Source organism: Caretta caretta, chromosome 7 (genome assembly GCF_965140235.1).
Source record: "Caretta caretta isolate rCarCar2 chromosome 7, rCarCar1.hap1, whole genome shotgun sequence".
NCBI lineage: Eukaryota > Metazoa > Chordata > Testudines > Cheloniidae > Caretta > Caretta caretta.
The window spans coordinates 37,111,619-37,132,300 of NC_134212.1; the positions used below are offsets into that span (position 1 = coordinate 37,111,619).

General features: G+C 40.0%; 2 protein-coding genes across 7 annotated transcripts in view; one reads left to right on the forward strand and one right to left on the reverse strand.

The window, feature by feature from the left end:
- ACAD9 (acyl-CoA dehydrogenase family member 9) overlaps positions 1 to 20,229 on the forward strand; it is a 62,759-nt gene extending 42,530 nt beyond the window's left edge. Inside the window, exons 12-18 of one of the 2 annotated variants that reach the window (XM_048859586.2) lie at positions 1,877 to 2,005; positions 12,227 to 12,306; positions 13,987 to 14,113; positions 16,543 to 16,620; positions 17,136 to 17,264; positions 19,152 to 19,224; positions 19,988 to 20,229. In XM_048859586.2, coding sequence (XP_048715543.2) covers positions 1,877 to 2,005; positions 12,227 to 12,306; positions 13,987 to 14,113; positions 16,543 to 16,620; positions 17,136 to 17,264; positions 19,152 to 19,224; positions 19,988 to 20,088 — 717 coding nt within the window. In that variant the 3' untranslated portion in view covers positions 20,089 to 20,229. The remainder of the gene's footprint in view (positions 1 to 1,876; positions 2,006 to 12,226; positions 12,307 to 13,986; positions 14,114 to 16,542; positions 16,621 to 17,135; positions 17,265 to 19,151; positions 19,225 to 19,987) is intronic. The other variant, XM_048859587.2, reaches the window with a different exon arrangement.
- Positions 18,566 to 20,682, reverse strand: part of CFAP92 (cilia and flagella associated protein 92 (putative)) — an 80,984-nt gene continuing 78,867 nt past the window's right edge. For all 5 annotated transcript variants that reach the window (XM_075130549.1, XM_075130550.1, XM_048859580.2 and 2 more), the window contains one exon: positions 18,566 to 18,916. In XM_075130549.1, the coding sequence (XP_074986650.1) occupies positions 18,873 to 18,916 (44 nt within the window). In that variant the 3' untranslated portion in view covers positions 18,566 to 18,872. The remainder of the gene's footprint in view (positions 18,917 to 20,682) is intronic.

Below are 20,682 nucleotides of genomic sequence, written 5' to 3' on the forward strand. Positions count from 1 at the left end.
TGGCACCTTAGAGACTAACCAATTTATTTGAGCATGAGCTTTCGTGAGCTACAGCTCACTTCATCGGATGCATGCCGTGGAAACTGCAGCAGACTTTATTTATACACAGAGAATATGAAAAAATACCTCCTCCCACCCCACTGTCCTGCTGGTAATAGCTTATCTAAAGTGATCATCAGGTGGGCCATTTCCAGCACAAATCCAGGTTTTCTCACCCTCCACCCCCCCCACACAAATTCACTCTCCTGCTGGTGATAGCCCATCCAAAGTGACAACTCTTTACACAATGTGCATGATAATAAAGTTGGGCCATTTCCTGCACAAATCCAGGTTCTCTCACCCCGCTCCCAAAAACCAGGATAGTGAGTTTGTGTGTGTGGTTTTTGGGAGGGGGGTGAGAGAACCTGGATTTGTGCAGGAAATGGCCCAACTTTATTATCATGCACATTGTGTAAAGAGTTGTCACTTTGGATGGGCTATCACCAGCAGGAGAGTGAATTTGTGTGGGGGGGTGGAGGGTGAGAAAACCTGGATTTGTGCTGGAAATGGCCCATCTGATGATCACTTTAGATAAGCTATTACCAGCAGGACAGTGGGGTGGGAGGAGGTATTTTTTCATATTCTCTGTGTATAAATAAAGTCTGCTGCAGTTTCCACGGCATGCATCCGATGAAGTGAACTGTAGCTCACGAAAGCTCATGCTCAAATAAATTGGTTAGTCTCTAAGGTGCCACAAGTACTCCTTTTCTTTTTGCGAATACAGACTAACACGGCTGCTACTCTGAAACCTGTCTCCAATTGTGAGAGGCCTGTATTGTGACAGTCGTCAAAGACAACAGTATCCAGGTGTTTCTCCAGGCATGGACCACCCCACCCAGTTAAAATGTAACTAGTAAGGACCCACTGTCCTGGCTTTCCTTGAAATTGACTCAGAAGCTGGGAAACGTGCAGAATGCAGCTGCTCCCTTGCTCCCTTAGGATAGGGGTGAGGGAGGGAGTCAGACCTGCCCTCTGTACTGGCTGGCAATATGTAAAAGGATACAATTCAGGGCTTTACTGTTGATCTCTCCAGCATTTCCTAAATTAGTTTTCAGAATGTTGCTAACTGGCAAAGCTTTCTTGAGAACTGAAGGCTTTCCACTACCTAGAAGGTGAACCTATGTTACTACGTGCTCAGTCCAAAGTAACTTGCTTCCTGGACATGTGAATTTGGGGAGATTTAAACTGTTGAGTGGTCTGCTCCATTCTCTCCCAGTTCATGGATCTGAATCCCCAGGGAGCTCACAGTGGAGTTTCCATGTGACCTAGGGGAAAGGAGGAGCCAGCATGGCACAAAGTCAATCCTCTTTTTAAAAGGATGAAAGAGACTAAGTTTGAGATTTTTGGGCAGTAGAATACTGTGAGATTTTGGATGGAAGGTACTATAGAAATGTTAAGTATGTTGTTTGTCTTTCTGTAGTCTGAATACAAGTAGCTATTTTCTTAAGGTAGCATCAGTCCTCTAGCATGGATTAATCTCTAAAGCAGGCTGAAAGTAATTCTGCTGTCTTGTGTTCATCTATCCTAATAGAGAATTACCATGTTGTTTTTGTGATATGGAGTTTGGAGTGGCTGTTCAGTTTGAACATTAATTTTTATGGATCAGTGCACTTCCCATGTACTGTAACCAGTGCAATCACAGAAAACTTTAAATTGTCTCGGATGAAAGCCACTGCAAAATACATATTTTGCAAGTTGTTTATATAAACAGTTAATCCCAATTCATTCTTAGTCTTATCCCTCTTTTTGACTTAGGATATAAGAATAAAGCAATCTAGTTTCTGTTTAACTTTAATTACTGCGACAGTAGATGCCAACTTTACTGTGCTTTTGGCAGGTATTTAGTTCTGAAGGTGCTTGGATTTGTGTAAGTGAAGCTTTACAAGTTCTTGGAGGCCTTGGCTATATGAAAGATTACCCCTATGAACGTTATCTTCGGGACAGCAGGATCCTTTTGATTTTTGAGGCAAGTATGAATAGATTCCTAGATACTAAGGTCAGAAGGGACCATTATGATTATCTAGTCTGACCTCCTGCACAACGCAGGCCACAGAATCTCACCCACTCACTCCTGTAACAAACCTCTAACCTATGTCTGAGCTATTGAAGTCCTTAAATCGTGGTTTAAAGACTTCAAAGAGCAGAGAATCCTCCAGCAAGTGACCTGTGCTCCATGCTACAGAGGAAGGCAAAAAACCTCCAGGGCCTTTTCCAGTCTGCCCTGGAGGAAAATTCCTTCCCGACCACAAATATGGCGATCAGCTAAACCCTGAGTATATGAGCAAGATTCACCAGCTAGATACCCAGGAAAGAATTTTCTGTAGTAACTCAGATCCCACCCCATCTAACATCCCATCACAGGCCATTGGGCCTATTTACCATGAATATTTAAAGATCAATTAATTACCAAAATCATGTTATCCCATCAAACCATCTCCTCCATAAACTTATCGAGTTTAATCTTAAAGCCAAATAGGTCTTTTGCCCCCACTGCTTCCCTTGGAAGGCTATTCCAAAACTTCACTCCTCTGATGGTTAGAAACCTTCATCTAATTTCAAGTCTAAACTTCCCAATGACCAGTTTATATCCATTTGTTCTTGTGTCCACATTGGTACTGAGCTTAAATAATTCCTCGCCCTCTCCGGTATTTATCCCTCTGATATATTTATAGAGAGCAATCATATCTCCCCTCAACCTTCTTTTAGTTCGGCTAAACAAGCCAAACTCCTTGAGTCTCCTTTCATAAGACAGGTTTTCCATTCCTCGGATCATCCTAGTAGCCCTTCTCTGTACCTGCTGCAGTTTGAATTCATCCTTCTTAAACATAGGAGACCAGAACTGCACACAGTATTCCAGGTGAGGTCTCACCAGTGCCTTGTATAACGGTACTAAAACCTCCTTATCTCTACTGGAAATACCTCGCCTGATGCATCCCAAGACCACATTAGCTTTTTTCACGGCCGTATCACATTGGCGGCTCATAGTCATCCTATGAGCAACCAATACTCCAAGGTCCTTCTCCTCCTCCGTTACTTCTAATTGATGCGTCCCCACCTTATAACTAAAATTCTTGTTGTTAATCCCTAAATACATAACCTTATGCTTCTCGCTATTAAATTTCATCCTATTACTATTACTCCAGTTTACAAGGTCATCCAAATCTTCCTGTATGATTTCCCAGTCCTTCTCTAAATTGGCAATACCTCCCAGCTTTGTATCATCCGCAGACTTTATTAGCGCACTCCCACTTTTTGTGCCGAGGTCAGTAATAAAAAGGTTAAATAAGATTGGTCCCAAAACTGATCCCTGAGGAACTCCACTGGTAACCTCCCTCCAGCCTGACAGTTCACCTTTCACTGGGACCCGCTGTAGTCTCCTTGTTAACCAATTCCTTATCCACCTTTCAATTTTCATATTAATCCCCATCTTTTCCAATTTAACTAATAATTTCCCATGTGGCATGGTATCAAACACCTTACTGAAGTCTCGGTAAATTAGATCCACTGCGTTTCCTTTGTCTAAAAAATCTGTTACTTTCTTAAAGAAGGAGATCAGGTAGGTTTGGCACGATCTTCCTTTTGTAAAACCATGTTGTATTTTGTCCCATTTACCATTGACTTCAATGTCCTTAACTACTTTCTCCTTCAAAAGTTTTTCCAAGACCTTGCATACTACAGATGTCAAACTAACAGGCCTGTAGTTGCCCGGATCACTTTTTTCCTTTCTTAAAAATAGGAACTATGTTAGCAATTCTCCAATCATACGGTACAACCCCTGAGTTTACAGATTCATTAAAAATTCTTGCTAATGGGTTTGCAATTTCGTGTGCCAATTCCTTTAATATTCTTGGATGAAGATTATTTGGGCCCCCCGATTTAGTCCCATTAAGCTGTTCGAGTTTTGCTTCTACCTCAGATATGGTAATATCTACCTCCATATCCTCATTCCCATTTGTCATGCTACCATTATCCCTAAGATCCTCTTTAGCCTTATTAAAGACTGAGGCAAAGTATTTGTTAAGATATTGGGCCATGCCTAGATTATCCTTGACCTCCACTCCATCCTCTGTGTTTAGCGGTTCCACTTCTTCTTTGCTACTGTAAATCAGAACAACTTTACCTTCCAAGTATTCTTGGCATAAATTTGAAACTAAATGAAACAAATTCTATATAAAATTCTTTCAGAATGGACAACGAATCGTGTTAATGATCTTCATTTGGAGTTTCAAATCTTCTGTTGTATCAGTTGGAATTATCTGATGTGCCATGGAGAAGAGTGTTCCTTCTGTAAAGACCGTAGGACATGTAGGGTCTAGAGAATAGATTGCTCCTTTTTGGGCACACAGTTTGAATACCCAGTGGAACTGGCATCTGTCTACCCCTAAAGAGTCAGTGGTATGTCTTTTTTTGGGAAGAGATTCTGATTGACATAATTGCCTCCTCTTTAAACATTTAGAAACTGACCATTTTGACCAAAAAGATAGTAGCTATTACTAACTATGGTATCAGGAGAAAACATAGTGAAAGGAAAAAAACACAGTCCCAGCTCAGCATTTTTATAGCCAAAGGATTCTGACTCAAAATTTTAAAAATCCATTGTTTACTTTATGCTTTTTAGCTAAAACTTGTAACCAGCTTACACCAAGTAAATATGCTTCACTGCATGTTAGTTGCTTAAATAAGAGGTTAATTGGGGTGAAGTCTTATTAGTAACAAGAGAATTTTCCACTAACTTCCCTCCATTCTTATTCTTTGTTATGTGATGAATCAGTGCTAACACATGGGTCAGGTTTGGTGGTAAGAACTCTAGACAAAATGTTCAGGTGTTTCAGAATGCATGAATGTTACATTAGTTTCTACATTTGGAATTGCATTCTCTAATGGAATTGTTTGACTCAAACAGAAGTTTGTTCAAAGATACTTTGTGATGTAGCTTACTTTTTTGGAGCATAAGCATAGGTAAACTTAGTTTATCTTGTAAAGATTCTTCCTCACAGGCTTCTTACAAGTAAAAAACAAAAACAAAACAAAGAAATTTGAGTAAAATTTGTCTGAGACCACCAAGCCTATGACAGTTTTAGAGTATGATTTTTTTAAAAATAAATCTTGTTGATTGCAAAATACATTCTCCCTTGTTTCATAGCTGGGTCATCAGTAATCATTCCTCTAGTTTGTTTGACTCCGGTTTTCAGTATAGATTTTTTCCAGAAGAACTATTACAAATAGAGGGCAATTCTCACTTTAATTTTAACAGGACATCAAAAGTTCTGTGCCACAAATGAAAATGTCCTATAATTGTCAGGCCACTGGCATTCACCTAGCTTTACCACACCTATATCCAATTTTTATTTCGCTGCGTTAACTAAATCAGTGAGCTCCACAACTGATCAGTTAGTGAAACAAAAATTCGGAGCAACTGAAAGTTGGTCCTTCAAAGTAAAGGAAGGATTTGGCGGATAGAAGGATTTTTTTTTTTCTGGTTATCCCAAATACGGGAAGACTTTCCTACCAGATTTATAGGAAGTCTGAGTCAAGTCAACTTTCATCAAAAACATTGCAATTACATCTCTTTTTTAAAAATGCTTGCTTTCTATCCAGTCTTCTCTTCTAATCTTGACACTTGGGTAAGTTCCTCCCTTGCTACCAGATGGAGACAATACACTGACCTTATTGGTGATGTCATCCCTGTTCATAAGGGCCTTAGTGAGTCATCGGGGTCAGTTGTTTCTCTCTCCAGCAGCAGGGATGCACAGTATTTTACCAGCTGACAACAGAAGTCTGAAGAGAAGGAAAGGCCTGGTCCCTCCTTCCCATCCTACCAAAAGAAATTGGCCTAGCGGTGTTCTAAAATGTCTTACAGAAATTTACTAGTCATTCTTACTTAATGAATCCCCTTTCCTCTGGATTTGTAGCAACCAGGATCAGGCCCGTCATTAATTCATCACACATTTGGCACCAGCCTGGTGTCTCTAGTACATTTCCCCATCTCCATCAATCCTCCTTATTTCTGGATTTTGTCTACATCTGTTAGAACAATCACATAATGGACTGTTTGGCACCAAACTCTTCAATATCAGGTTCACTCCTTGTTCTGCTTCTACTTGCCAAGTAGGCATCTGGGGTTAGTTACAATAATTTTTCAAGGTTTCCTTATTAAAGCAATGTAATATGTGATAGTCCTACTGACTGACAACATTTCTGTTGTTCTAATTAATGTACAGCTTCCTCTTTTTCTTGTGCTGTTACATATTTGTGGACTGGCAGAAGAAAGCCCATTGGTTTTTTCCACAAGTCAACAAATAAAATGGTCAGAATTTCAAAATTAAGATACAGAAAAGCAAGCCGAAACCAATGGTATAAAATGGTCGTCTTCTGTATGAATTGAGCAAGAGGAACTTACTCCTCTCCCTCCCCCCATTTTGATTGTCAGCCAAAAATATTAAAACAGACTATAAAAATATTGTGGGAAAGGGTTTCCTTTGTTTAATAAAAGAACAAAGTAAGTTCCTATGTAGCAAATACATTTTATGTTGTCCCAGTAATCTAGCAGAGTAGAGAGGAGTAGATTAGAGGATAAATTAAAATAGGTACAAATGATTCTCATTTCTTTTGTCAGGGGTCTTGTGCATTTCAATTAAGCATAAAGGGACCACATTCTCAAATGTATATTCCTCTTAATTTATACCCTTCTGGCTGCATTCCTTTTTAAGCTCGTCCTTCTGTTCCTTAATTGGCCAGACTTTACGGTGACACCTGTCATTACTTTCTTGGACAGGAGCCATATTGCCTCTGTATTACTCCCTGACAGAAGGTAAAGGTTCAGGAGTAGAGCCTGAGTTTCCCATAAAGATGGCTGTATAAGAGTCACTCTGGCTGGTTTATGAATGACAATTGAAAGAATATTTTACCTACTTTATTTTGTGCTCGGTGTCAGAGGATCAGACTGATATGGCAGGACTGGGCCTATGGGCTCTGTTTGCAAATACCTGTTGAAATCCTAAGGTAATAGTTACGGAGTGCTGCCATTCTCCACTGAAGTAGATGAGTCCCACAAGTTTAAACAAACCACACAGGAGCACATTGACTTAAACCCTATCTCTCAAGGTGTTGAGGATGAATACATCAAAAGTTGAAGGCACTCAATATCCTACACTAATAGGAGCCATATAAGTATCTCATAAAGATAGTGTGGAAGAAAACAAACTCCACTTTTAGGTTGGAAGCAAATTTCAAATAAAAAATATCAAAAACTCCTTATTGCCACAACTGCTGCATCTGCCATTACCTCCATTACCATTGCCACCCCTGTAATATATCCAAACATAAACAGTACTATCTAGTCTAATGAAACCCAATGGCCAAGGCCTTCACATGTTAGTAATTTATTTAAGTATTGTTTAAAAAAATTATTTTTTAAAATTCAGAATGTCATATAAGCAAACAATTAAATAAAAAACAAATAAATCAGTAGAAATAGAAGTATATGACATTACCACAAATGACTAGGGAATTTGAATTGGAAATAGATGGGTTTTATGAAGGGGTTGATATGATGGCCATTCCAGGGGTTTGTAGTGTATTGGGAGAAAGGAGCCCTTATTGTTATTTAGTTACCCAATTATAAATAACCGGACTCATACTCAGAGGGTATTCAGAGTAGCAGCCGTGTTAGTCTGTATTCTCAAAAAGAAAAGGAGTACTAGTGGCACCTTAGAGACTAACCAATTTATTTGAGCATAAGCTTTCGTGAGCTACAGCTCACTTCATCAGATGCATTCAGTGGAAATGCACTGGAAATTTCCACTGAATGCATCTGATGAAGTGAGCTGTAGCTCACGAAAGCTTATGCTCAAATAAATTGGTTAGTCTCTAAGGTGTGACTAGTACTCCTTTTCTCTTTTCAGAGGGTATGTTCTGCCACTGGAAATTTTACCTGTACTGAAATGATCCCAGTAACTAACAATTTAACCTGTACCATCTTACAATATACCCCTTCTTATGCTATTGATGTTAATGCCTCTCAAAGGTATTTGAAAATAGTGAAACAACAGATGTGGTATAATGCTATCCCCGAAAGAGATGTAGTAGGACATCGAATAACCATAATTAATGCCACATTTGAGACTGTGAAATTCACCCTGCACCTATCCAGCTTTCAGATTACTTCCATGTATCCCAGTTGTTCCAAGGGAGCTGCTATCCAGTTCGAACAGCAAAGAGCATGGGTCTCCTCTAGGAAGAAAAGAGGCTTAGCTGGACACTTACAGGATGGTGCAAATAGTGCAGCAGCAATTTGGAATATTGTTAAGGGACAACAACATAACAAGAGATTAGAACAACTAGAGAGAGCCACAGGTGCAAGCTAAAGTTGGTGAATTACCAAAAATTTGTCCTAAAAAAAAAAACAAATTAAACAAAAATTAAGAACTTTAAACAAAACAAGGGCAACAACATAATAAGAAATTAGAACAGCTAGAGAAAGAAGATAGGCAAGGCTTGCAAACTTCTGTTTGCCTGGGATTGATAACTTTTTTTCAGTGGGTATGTATCATTAATTATAGCAGTTGACAAATGCATTTTTATGCCTGGGCTGGGGAGCTTTCTTGATTATCTTAAATTTCTGAACTAGGCAAATTCTTTTCTCCTCCAAGGTAAACTTTTCGATACAATGTTTTTATTAAAACAAAATTTCATATTTCTTAGCTTTTCCTTACTAATCTTATTTGGAAACTTTTCACTTTAATAATGGAGTCCTTTTGCATTGGAAAGATTTGATACAAATCTGTGTCCTAGGTCTGCATCTGCCTCATCTTTGGGAGGCTTATTCTTTTTAGTATTTTTGGGATGGCATCATGACCACCAAAATTCTATGCAGCTATATGATATTTTATGCAGGTTATTAAATGAGCATATTTGCAAATAATTGGAATGTAACAAACTTCAGTTTGTGGTCAGTTCACCCCCAAGCAGTGGCAGGGGTAGGAACTTGGCATGGGTAGGTGGGTGCTAGAGGGTGCCTGAAGGGTTCTGAGACTACCAGGGTGGATGATAGGGTAGGTCGGGGGTTCAGGTGTCGGGTGACTCTGTGGAGGCTGTCTGGGGGAGTGGCTCTTGGACAATAGTTGAGGTATTTGGGCCGATAGCTGGGTAGGGGAGCCTGGTCCACTATTGAGTCCCCTCACGTTCTGCCCATCTGCCCTTGCTGCCACCTACGCCTCCCAGCTGTTCTTTTCTCACTTGACTCCAGTGCTGGAAGCAGCCGTTCAAAAAGCAAACAAGTTGCCTGCAAAATAGGCACCACAAGGGCTCTTGGTGGTAAAAGCAGCAGCTACAACTGTGTGATACTAGGCAGCCCTGTGGCATTGCCATTTTAAATAGTCATTCTTAAGACGTGAAGCTAAAGGATTGTGTTTAGATTTGGTTTAAACAGGTTTTGCTAATCTATTTTTAACAAGGTTTGCTAGTCAGCCTAGGTGACCCCAAACAGAAATATATTTCAAAAAGTTTATTCAAATCTTTACAGTTTAGTCCATCCAGATTCTCCAGTCAAGCAGTCGGTAGGATCTTAAAACATTCCACCTTCATTAGAAGGCTTTCAATAACTCATTCTTTGATACCAGCTGCTGTAGTTTGCCTCTGAAATACAGTAAATTTCATTTGAATCACCTCTTTAAAATGCTGTAAATTATTCGCTCTGAAGAATGGTATTTAACACCAAGTATACAACAAAATCAATTAACTTCCTGTGTACGCAGTCTATATATTTAATTGTTTCGGCCAGTTTATTTTAAAATGAACAGCTGGCAGAAGAAGATATCATTGTTAGACTGGCACCTGCTAATACTGCAGTAGTTTGTCACCATTTCTGTTACCTTCACGCTTCTGAAGGGATTGCAGTTAAGCAATTTAAAGCTTCTTATTGGACATAAATTTTGCATACCAGGTAAAAGCACGGCAGCTAGTTCTTTCTTTCGCTCCCCCGCTCCCCTCCCCTTCTGCTTCCAAAAGCACTAATATAACACTAATTTGTCTGCTTTAGATATAAGCTGTCGTCAAAAACCATTTAAATTCTTGGCATTTAGGGAGGTTTTATGTGTGCACAACTTATCGGAAATATGGCTATCTTTTTAAAGCAAAATTTAATGATTAAACAGGAATAAATGCTTCACCTCTTTTCCCAGATAAGTGTGGGCAAAGAACTCTAGCAACAATAACTTCCTTCTTTTTTTAGTGCATAAGCATTATCTAGGTATTACATAAAGTCTTATTGACTTAATCAGCGCTCAGCCTAATAAAATGGACTCTGTCCTCATGGTTTCATTCATATTTTAAAAAGGTCCATAAAGACAGGAAGAACAGTTTCAATGACAAACTTTGGGATTTTGCAGAGGCAGAGTACTATGCACAGAGAGAAGACTTCAGTTTACTGGGATTTTGCTGACACTTAATACACAATCTTAAAATCTTGGCAAATGGCTGCCAGAAATACACAGAATAAGAATACTATGATAGCTGGAACAGGGATCCAGTGGCCTTTAATCAGAAAATGAACGTCTTTCTGCCAGTTGGCCGAAACACAACTCTCTACCATGTTGGCTTTCCTCTGTCAAAAATTCAAAAGGACAAAAAAAAAATTCAGTCTTAAAGCTTGTGGAAAAATGGGTATTGTAGCTAAATAGGGCTTAAAGAACAACAATTATATATAAGTAAATTTCTGTATGTGTAAGATAATAGGTCACTAGTTTGAATTAATTACCCAGTACCATTTTCCTATTAGCCAACAGTAGATTATGTATGGTGTGGGTTGAGTAAAGTGTGATGAGACTTTATCATGAACAGTATATAGCCTTATTTTATTCTGCCAAAATTTTTTGTTCCTAAAGATATTCAGAATGCTATATACTCAGGCTTTAACTCTGAGTCTTTCCTCCTAAGTTAATCTTTTCCTAATTTGAAGCGGCGATTACTTGGCATAAAAGTAGCTGCTTGACAAGTTTAAAGATACTTGTGTTTTTCTTTGACAAAAACATTGGAAAAAGTTTACATTCTATCTCATTGTGGGGGCTAGAACAAGCACTATCAGACAAGAAAGTATGTTTCTACTCCATGCAAGGACAGAATGCTTATGTTTATTTCAGCATTATTATTCCCTTGCATCTTCTTTCAAGGAAAAAATCCTAATGTGTTGTGGCAGCGATAACAGACAGCTCTCCAAATCAGCATTAGCAGCTACAAGCTTTTAGGCCTGGCTAGAACTAAAAATGATTTTCCAATTTGAATGTAATATCCAAATACATTTAGTGCAGGATAAGTTCATGTTTATTTCAGTTTGAAATTGGTTTCTAAAAATGCAACTGTGGAAGAGGAAAGTGGAATTAAATTAAAATGGACTTCTAGAGTATTCAAATAAAACTAAATCTGTGGGAGCAAAGTGCTGTTGATTTTGGAGTGCTCTGACATGTATATTGTAGACCAAATATGCCTGATGTTTAGTGGTGGTGTTGCCCTTTCCTTTTATTTAGAGAAGTGAAGTATGCAGTGTTTACTTCTCTAAGCAAGGAGGCAGACCAAAGCAGTCACTAAGCACCAGTGACACTTGGGATGTGTTGAACAATTGGGTTTTGAATCTCATCAAACTAAAAATAGCTAAAAGCTTCAAAGAAAAAGAGGCTCCAAAATTCATTAATGTTGTTTAAAAGATCAAGTAAAATAGTCCTGAAAGCTGAAAATTATCGATGTAATCTAGCTGGGGCAGTAAGGTAAATACTGTGGATTGCTTGTGGCTACTTATAAACTAGAACTGCATGAAATGTGTAACTTAAAAAATGCAAAAGATATGTGCATAAGTAGGTATGTTATCTAAACAACTTGTGTTCAAAATTATAACTCTAATTCCCATGTTTTAATTCATTCATTATTGATTCTTTTGCAGTATTTTGTCTGCCAGCAATAGTGAGGGAGTTCTTTGTCTTGGATAGACACCAAAGAGGAGTTCATCCTAAAATGAATTTGAATTCTTAAAAGTAATGTGGAAAAAAAACATAGCACACCCTACCTTTAAACATTAAAAACTCTTTATTTAAGAACTATTATTTAAGAAAATATGTGCATTGCATAACTAGGCTTATGAAATACTGGAGGTAATGGGCACCTGGTATTGACTATATTTGTATCATGTCTCTTACAGGGAACAAACGAAATTCTGCGAATGTATATTGCTTTGACGGGTATGCAGTATGCAGGAAAAATCTTAACTGGAAAAATTAAGTATGTTCTTACTACTTGCTAGTAACATTCACTTAAGTTAACCAAAATTGATAGTCAATACATTGTCCATTTAACAGGAGGTTAGAGCAGAGAGATTGCAAGCAAAAATTAGAGTATTTTGAGACCTTCACAAAATTTTGAAAAGTCTTTTCAACTCTTGATGCTTGTTCAGACATCTTTTCTGTGTGTTTATGAATTTTAGACCACTCCATTTTATTTTACAACTTTAAAACAGTGACTTAAATCTCTACATGTTTTACGAGCCTACATGGGTGGACTAGAGTAAATCCGTCTTGTAGTACCTTTTAATCATCCAGCTAGTAATGTAACTTTTTTGTCCAGAAATTCATGAATGGCTATTCTTATATACTAAGCCATGCTCGGTAGCCTTGTTCTAGGACCGCTGTATGATCCTCAACTCAGTGATAAGAGCCTGGGTTTCTAGATTTTATAGGGAAAAGGCTCTAGCCTGTTTAAAGAATATACTAGCCTTTTGTAACTTAGTCCTGGCATCTTTGATAAGGTAGCTGCATTCTGCTTCACAACATGCTGTGTATTTTGAACACTCTTGTACTGCTGCTAGCCAGGCTACACAGTAAGTTAAAGACTTAACAAGGAGGGAAACCACAAAAGTTCTGGCTAACCTTCCAGTACTTTCTGTGGCTATTACAGTAGCTTGAGACCTCCCTCCGTCCTGCAGCCCGCAAGCGTCCTCCACCATCTGGCTCGCCGTTACCTTTATTTCGCTGTCATTTGTCAGCTGTGTTGCAGTAGCACCAACAGTACCTTTGGCACTTTCCAAGCACGGTACGATGCCGGGCTTGGCTCCAGTGGGGGGCTTTGCACCAGCGTAACTACGCCACTAACTGCTCCAGTGCAAAACCCCAGGATGGAGACCCGCACCAGGGTAAAACGTGCCTTGCACTGGTGCATGCTGCTTTTACGTTAGTGCAACTGCATTGGAACCAAAACCAAACAGCCCCCAGGGTACACATGCCCACCGTCTGCTCCAAAGATCTTACAGTCGGCAAAGCTCTGCTGCCCCCCCCCCCGCCTTTTCTCTTGGTGGTAGATGGGGGAGGCAAGAAGCAGAGCAGGATAGAGAGATTCCTGCTACAGCTGCTGCTTCTGAGAGAGAGAGCATGTGTGCTCCTATTTCTCCTTTCTACTTTTACCCCGTTCACGGGACCTTAGTCATTTGGGTGCTTCTGAAAATTTTATCCAGCATCCCCATATTTGGTTGCAAGCATCTTCAGGAGTCTTCTGTTTCCTGGGTTTTCCCTAAATGACACAGTGCGTGTTTGGCTATAACTCAAGGATAAACCACAACAGCACCAAATATACAAAGACAAGGGCATGGGAGAAAGTCCACATTCAGAAAGGTAATGAAGATGGGCTTGGGTGTTATGATTAAGGGAGAGCACCAGAAATTTGTTTAGTTTGCAAGAGGTGGGGTTAATATGAGCCCATTAAAGGCTTTGGTGACTGGCAAAGTTCATGCCAGATTGTAGTTTGTTCAGCATGCAATGAGCTCTGATATATATGTATTTATACATTTGTTCCTTCTTTGCACTTGTGTTGCTGATTCTGAGGACATTTCCCGTGTCTGAGATGTGGGGATGGGGGGCGGGGAGGGAGAGAGGTACAGTCTTCAGCGTACGTTGTCCTATAATGTTTCAGGGAAATGAAGAAAGGAAATGTCAGCGTGGCATTGGAGATATTTGTGAACAAATTCCGTGACAGCATGGGCAGAAAAGTGGATTTAGGCCTAGTTGGCAAAGATGGAGTAGTACATCCCAGCCTTGAGGTAAGTACTGAATGTTAATTATCAGACAAACCTACTGATGGACTAGAAAAGCCAGTGTCAACTACTTGACAGTTTTCCTTCATCTTAACTCAAGGGGAGGTGCAGGAAGCAGTGCCCTTATAGAATATCTGGACTCTGGCCTACCACCACGCTAACTTGGGTCTCTCAGTTCTTTGTCACAGCCTTAGGCCCTGATCCTGCAGAAATTTAAGTGTGGGCTTTATTTGTATATAGTGTAAAATTGGGAGTTTATAGAAAAATGACAATGACCCTTTCAAAGGAAGGGAAGAAATTAGTGGAGAGTAGCACAAGTTTGTCACAGTAGAAACTCTTACCAGTTCCTTCCTCATCTGACTCCCTTCTCTTTCAAAGTATTGCTCATTTTCTTGGCCTTAGTGGAACCCCTTTTTTCTTTTTTCCTTTCTCTAATTCCTCTCTTTTTATTGAATAGTTTGGTCCTAGACAGGGCTTTGTGTTACATGCATGATAATAAGCATTGGTTTACAAATGGATGACCTAGTGCAGTGGAGTACATGTGACTTGGTACCTGTAGAAAAGTAAAATATAGTTTTCCCCATCTATCATTAAGATGCAAAAATCATAGGAAAACAGTGGTTTTATTGTGCTAGATAATTTTGCTCGGTGTTAGTGGCACTCAGACACAGAGAACTTACTAATATTATTCTGCTCACACAGGGGAGCTTTAACAATGTGAAGTTATCCCCAGGATAGGTACTTTGTGCTCTATGGTGCTAAAAGAGTGACGGGATGTCACTTAAAAATTAATCCATTTTTTTACTACAGCAAACTCTCCACTGCTGGCTTCATTCTGGGAGGTATATCAGTTATGAATCTTTCCTACAAGAGGTTCAAGCCATGCTTTTTTGTTCTCTCTGCACTGTGAAAACCATAAAATAGTGCTAAAAGTTACACTTGAGAGTTGCTACGAGCTAAATATGCTGTGTTCAGTATTTTCCTCCTGCTTGGTGCCAGGAGTTGAGAGAATTGATCAGTTTTGATGTATCACCATTCTCAGGATTAATAGCCTTAGACCTAACAATTTTGCTGTAGATAACTAAATGGCATTACCTCAGTATTTGCAGCGTTTCTTATTCCTGAGCGTTTGCTATATTTCCCAACACTGCAAATGCCGAGACCTTCTCAGGTAAAATTGGGAAGTTTTAATGTATAGCCACTGTGCTGTACTTGCCTTTGTGGAAGAGTAAGTGAAATTAATGCCTGCAGAATGGGCTCTTAAAAACGAACTAGCATTTGCTGACCAAGGAAAACCTTGGTAATGCTTGGCTGAGGGAATCTGCAACCAACTACTATTTCTCTCAGGGAAAGGGCAGTCCGATGCTTCCTAACTACAGTGCCTCTTCTCCTTTTGGAAAGTGGCGGGTTTTCTTCCTTGTTGGGAATGTCCCTTCACAAATCAGAAGTAAAAGACCACTTCAAAACTGGATTCTTAGAAAAGACCAAAATTACCCAGGTCTCTTATGGGTAACGAACATACTTCATCATTAACTGTAATGTTTCTTTTTTCAAGTGTCCTGCAAGGCAATATTTTTAATTAAATTGGTAATTTTGTTTTGTTTTGTTTGCTATATGAAGGCAGCCTGCCAGGTGTTTTTGAAGGATTACTTCTGCTTCTTTTTACTGAAGAAATATTATTAAAATGCCAAGACTGGACTTCCAGACGTTTTCCAACAGAACCAGGGAATTCCAGACATGTTCATTTTGATCTTTAACACCATTAACTGAGGTGTCAAAGGTGCTATGTCTAGCAAAGTCTTCCTTTATCCAAAATGCTCATTGAGTTTAAAAACAACAACCCAACTTGCTATTTTAAAAGGTACTGTTGAAAACTGGTGGCACTTGCTACATTCGGATCTGGTACTGCACTTGTTGACTTCAGTGGAAGCAGGTCGTTCAGGCTGGAATTACGCACATTTTTTCCCCTGTACAACTGCCCTGTTCGTTGCTTATTGCGCCCTCTTTCTTCTCCTTTCCCCTTTGATGCACGACAGCATTGAGGTGCTTTAACAGGATGGCAATGAGCCTCAGACTCAACACTTCACTAAAATTCAGCCTTTTTTAAATTAAACATTTATTTTTAACATAGCCAGTGCAGTTCTGAAATCAAGGAATTAGAAGTTGTGCTACACCTGTTAGGAATATTTAAATTACTGCCTTCTCACAACAGTCTGAGCTTTCCTATGCTCAGTAAGTAGTCCCATCCAGCACCGGGTTTTGGATTCCTGACTGGTCAGTGAAGGAGCAGCTTGCCCTTTCAACCTTTATGCTATGTAAACTGTTTGGCTAAATCTGCAGTGTTGCCAGTTGTTAATCTAGTTTCTTACAGAGCACTCAAAACACGTATTTAAAATAATTACTAAACAGTAAATCCCCTTTGTTTTCACTTACAGGAAAGTAGCAAGAAACTTGAAGAAAACATCTATTATTTTGGAACTACAGTGGAAGGCTTGCTAAGGAGGTTTGGCAAAGTAATCACATTTTTTAATAGGATTTTCATGTTGAATAGGTTACATCAGAATTTAAAACTGACAAAATACAGACAGTGGTTTGCCTCATGATAAGCTAGTATTCCTCGCGTATAATACAGTTCCATCGAATGTATTAAACAAAAATCAGTGGGGATTCTATGTTCACCCTTGGTAGTGGTAGACAGCCTCTGCTGAAAGTTCTGTTGTCACTGCAATTAGCTGCCAACAGGTGCAAAGAATTGGTGGAGTCCCTGATGCCCTTAGTGTAAAATCTGTGTCATGCATGACACTTAAGGACCGTTTGCTGTTAAGGAGGAAGGGGAGAATACATGTGGAAAAGCAAAGGAAACTGAAGTGTAAAAGTTTGTTAGGCTGTGCTAAAGGAAGTAAACCAGTGACACAAGCATACGTTCTTTTTTGAAATGTACTACATTGTGTTTGGACATTGCTGGGTAATTGCGGTTTTAAATGATGTAATGGAAGCTGCTAAACTTATTTTTTTTAATCTTCTCTAGACTATAGTTGATGAGCAGTTGGTTCTGAAGAGAGTGGCAGATGTCTCCATTAATTTGTATGCAATGACAGCAGCTATATCCAGGGCTAGTCGATCCATCTGTATTGGTCTACGCAATCATGATCATGAAGTAAGTGCACTTACATTTTCTATGACTGACTAATGCATGTGGTCACACCCTTTCAATATCCTATCTAAAGAGTCTGTTGAAACTAGAGTTTTCTATGGAGAACTGCAGACTCTGTACCTTAACTTAACCTTCAGTTCTAGGACCATCTAGAGAGCAGAGACCTTTGTAGCTGTATTCACAGCCGCTGCAGATTGGAATGAGATCCTTTCTCTCCTCCACTGAAGCGATGGTTCTGCGTGCTCTGTGCAACAGGATAGACTTTAAGGAGCTAACACAGGGGTGGGCAAACTTTTTGGCCCTCCGGCCACATCGGGGTTACAAAACAGTATGGAAGGCCAGGTACAGAAGGCTGTGCCTCTGCAAAGAGCCAGGCCCTGCCCCCCCCTCCCACTTGCCGCCCCCTGACTGCCCCCCCCAGGATCCCACACCCTATCCAAACCTCCCTGTCCTCTTCTTCCCCCCTCCCTCCCCCCCCAATCCAACCCCCGCCCCATTACCACGCTGCTCAGAGCAGCAGGACAGGCTTATGGGGAGGTGGGCAGGTGCAAGCTGTGCTGCCCGCGTGGCGAGGAGCTATGGGGCTGGACAGAACGGTCCCATAGTTTGCCCACCTCTGAGCTAACACCATCCTGCATATATCCTTTAAAGGGTGGGCCTTCAGGTAAACCAGGGAAAGGTCCACTTTCACTTCAACAGAAATGTACTCCTATCCTTAAGAATGCTGTTGGGCTGCCAGTCTTTTATAAATTGAGACAATGCACGTTAGCATCTCAAGTTTTGGAAAGCCACAGAAGAGAGACTTTTTGTTTTTCATTTAACACTGGGGTGGGCAAAGGGCCACATCTGGGTATGGAAATTGTATGGCGGACCATGAATGCTCACAAAATTGGGGGTGAGGGTTCTGGCTGGGGGATGCTCCAGGCTGGGACTGAGGGGTTCAGGAGGGGGATCAGGGTTGGGGCAGGGGGTCAGAGGAGCAGGCTCTGGGTGGTGCTTATCTCAAGCAGCTCCCAGAAGCAGCAGCATGTCCCCAATCCGGCTTCTATGCGCAGGTGTGGCCAGGCAGCTCTGTGCGCTGCCCCTGCAGCTCCCACTGGCTGCAGTTCTTGGCCAATGGGAGCTGCGGGGGCAGTGAGCAGAGCCCCCAGTTAACGTGCAAGGGCTGGATGCAGCCCCTGGGCCATAGTTTGCCCACCACTGATTTAACTGTTATAGCAGTACAATGAGATTTATAAAAACAGGTTCATCTCAGAATATAGAGAACACAGTTGTTCACAAATAAAACGGACAATACAGCAAGAGGTTTCTAATGGATGTTACATTAAATACCTCTCAGGTAGGAGAGGAAAAGAAATATGGAGTAAGTTAACCAACTTCCAGTTTGTGATCTTTGTACACAAATGATATTTTATGAATTATTAAAGCTAACACTGTCATCCAAGTATTCTCTTTAATACCACATAATTTTCTGATGTTCGTGTCAGGTTTTTTTCCCCAGACATAATGGGTAGGAGATTAAAACTTCAGTCTTTAATGAACTTGGTATGTGAGAGATTTTTTTTTTTGTAAAGTCACGTCTGGATTTGTAATGGAGTACCCATCTTCTAGTCACTGTTGGGTGATAGGGTTATTCCATTTACTGGAAGTAGTAGCTGTGGAAAAAATGGCAACCTGTCAGAATTCTTCCCACTTGTATCAATAGAAAATCAGGCTCTATACCATAAGACTAAAAAGAATTACACTCTCACACACCTGATCTCAAACCCATTAGCTTTTAAAGACATTTAGCATGAGTTAGTAGTAATTATTTTCTTGGAGAAACTTGTTTGTATTACAATATTGTATGATTTGCTTAATACCTTTCTTTTGTTGGATTTCTTTTATCAGGTGCTGCTTACAAATATTTTCTGCACAGAGGCATATTTTAAGAATAATTATGCCATGGCGGAGTTAGAAAAATGTAAGTGCTCTAGTAGTGGGAAGGATAAACTTAATGTGATTAGAACAAACTATATGCAAGGACCTAACCTGGCTTCTGAGTATGTTGAATGCACATAAGCGGCTTCACTTGGGATTAGGGTGGGTGTCACCAGATGGCACTGAATAGTACTGGCCTGTGAAGAACTTCTGAAACTAACAAACAAAGAAATGCTGCTTTGATTTTGTGATGCAGTTTTTTTTTTTAGGGGGGGAAGGCGTTGCTCCACGGGAACAGGGCATTGATGGTTTGGCTGAGGATTCTGAAAGCCCAAAGGTTGTCATAAACCACATACAGGCAATTCCCTCTAAAACTGGTGTTCCTTGAAACAAGTTGCCCTAATGTACCCCAACGCCCACCATTTGGCAGAGGGACAACACTGTTTATACAGAAGTGTCTAACTCCCTCTCTCATGGTTATTGGTAATACAAATATCAAGAGCTCCTCATACACAGAATTCTTAAGAGAAAACTAATGAGTGCCGCCTTCAAGGCCTGGCCCAACTTCCTCTCTTGGAATCTGCTGATTTCTGTAATATGCATAGCATCGTTAGGAAGGAAAAAGGCCACAGACGCTGCTATTGAACCAATTAGTAATATAGGTCCTGTAATATAGTTGCTGTTTCTTTGTCTTCCTCCTGTGCTGGCCCAATAGATGTCTGGACTCTTCAGACTTTCTGCAAATAAATGCATACTAGTGTCCTGAATTTAACTAATGTTTTTCTTTGCTTCTCCCCCTACCCCAGATGCTGCTGAAAACCTGGATGACAGTATTAAAAAAGCTGCACAGCAGGTGCTGGAAAAGAGAGCCTATATCTGTCCTCATCCACTAGAGAGGACATTCTGATCATACTGAACAGGGAGCCGATTAACCTATCGGAAACTTTAGTTTTTGTACAAATATTTTTCACCAGCTGCTGAATGTAATTGTAATCTTGTAAAATAAAACATCTTCTCACACCACGGTGGGGGAGAGACTAAAAAGAAACCACTAGTCAGAACCTTTTTAAGAGTAGGCTAAAGTGATGCTCGTTCAGCTATGGGTATTTACATGAGATGGCCAATGAAGAAAACTTTTTACAACCTGAACAGTTATTGGGAAGAAGAATACAGCCAAGCCTTTCATCACTGGCCCAATACTTTTGACTGCCACCTGTTTTCTCATCCTTGGCTTCAGAAAGTATTACAGGAATGAAAATGTCACTTTCCAGCCACTGTCATACAAATTAGAGTTGACAAATTTAAGAATGAACTTTTTTTTTTTTGCCAGCTACAAGTTTGAAAAGCTTGTGTGTGGTACTGATATCTGTAAGTGGATGAACAAACTTTTTGCTAATGGTGAAATGTTCAAATGATGGTGTATAAAAATTAACTCTCACAGTGAGAACTATGGGCTTGTCTGTCTGCTCCTGCTGGGAACATAAGGATGCCCATCAGTCAA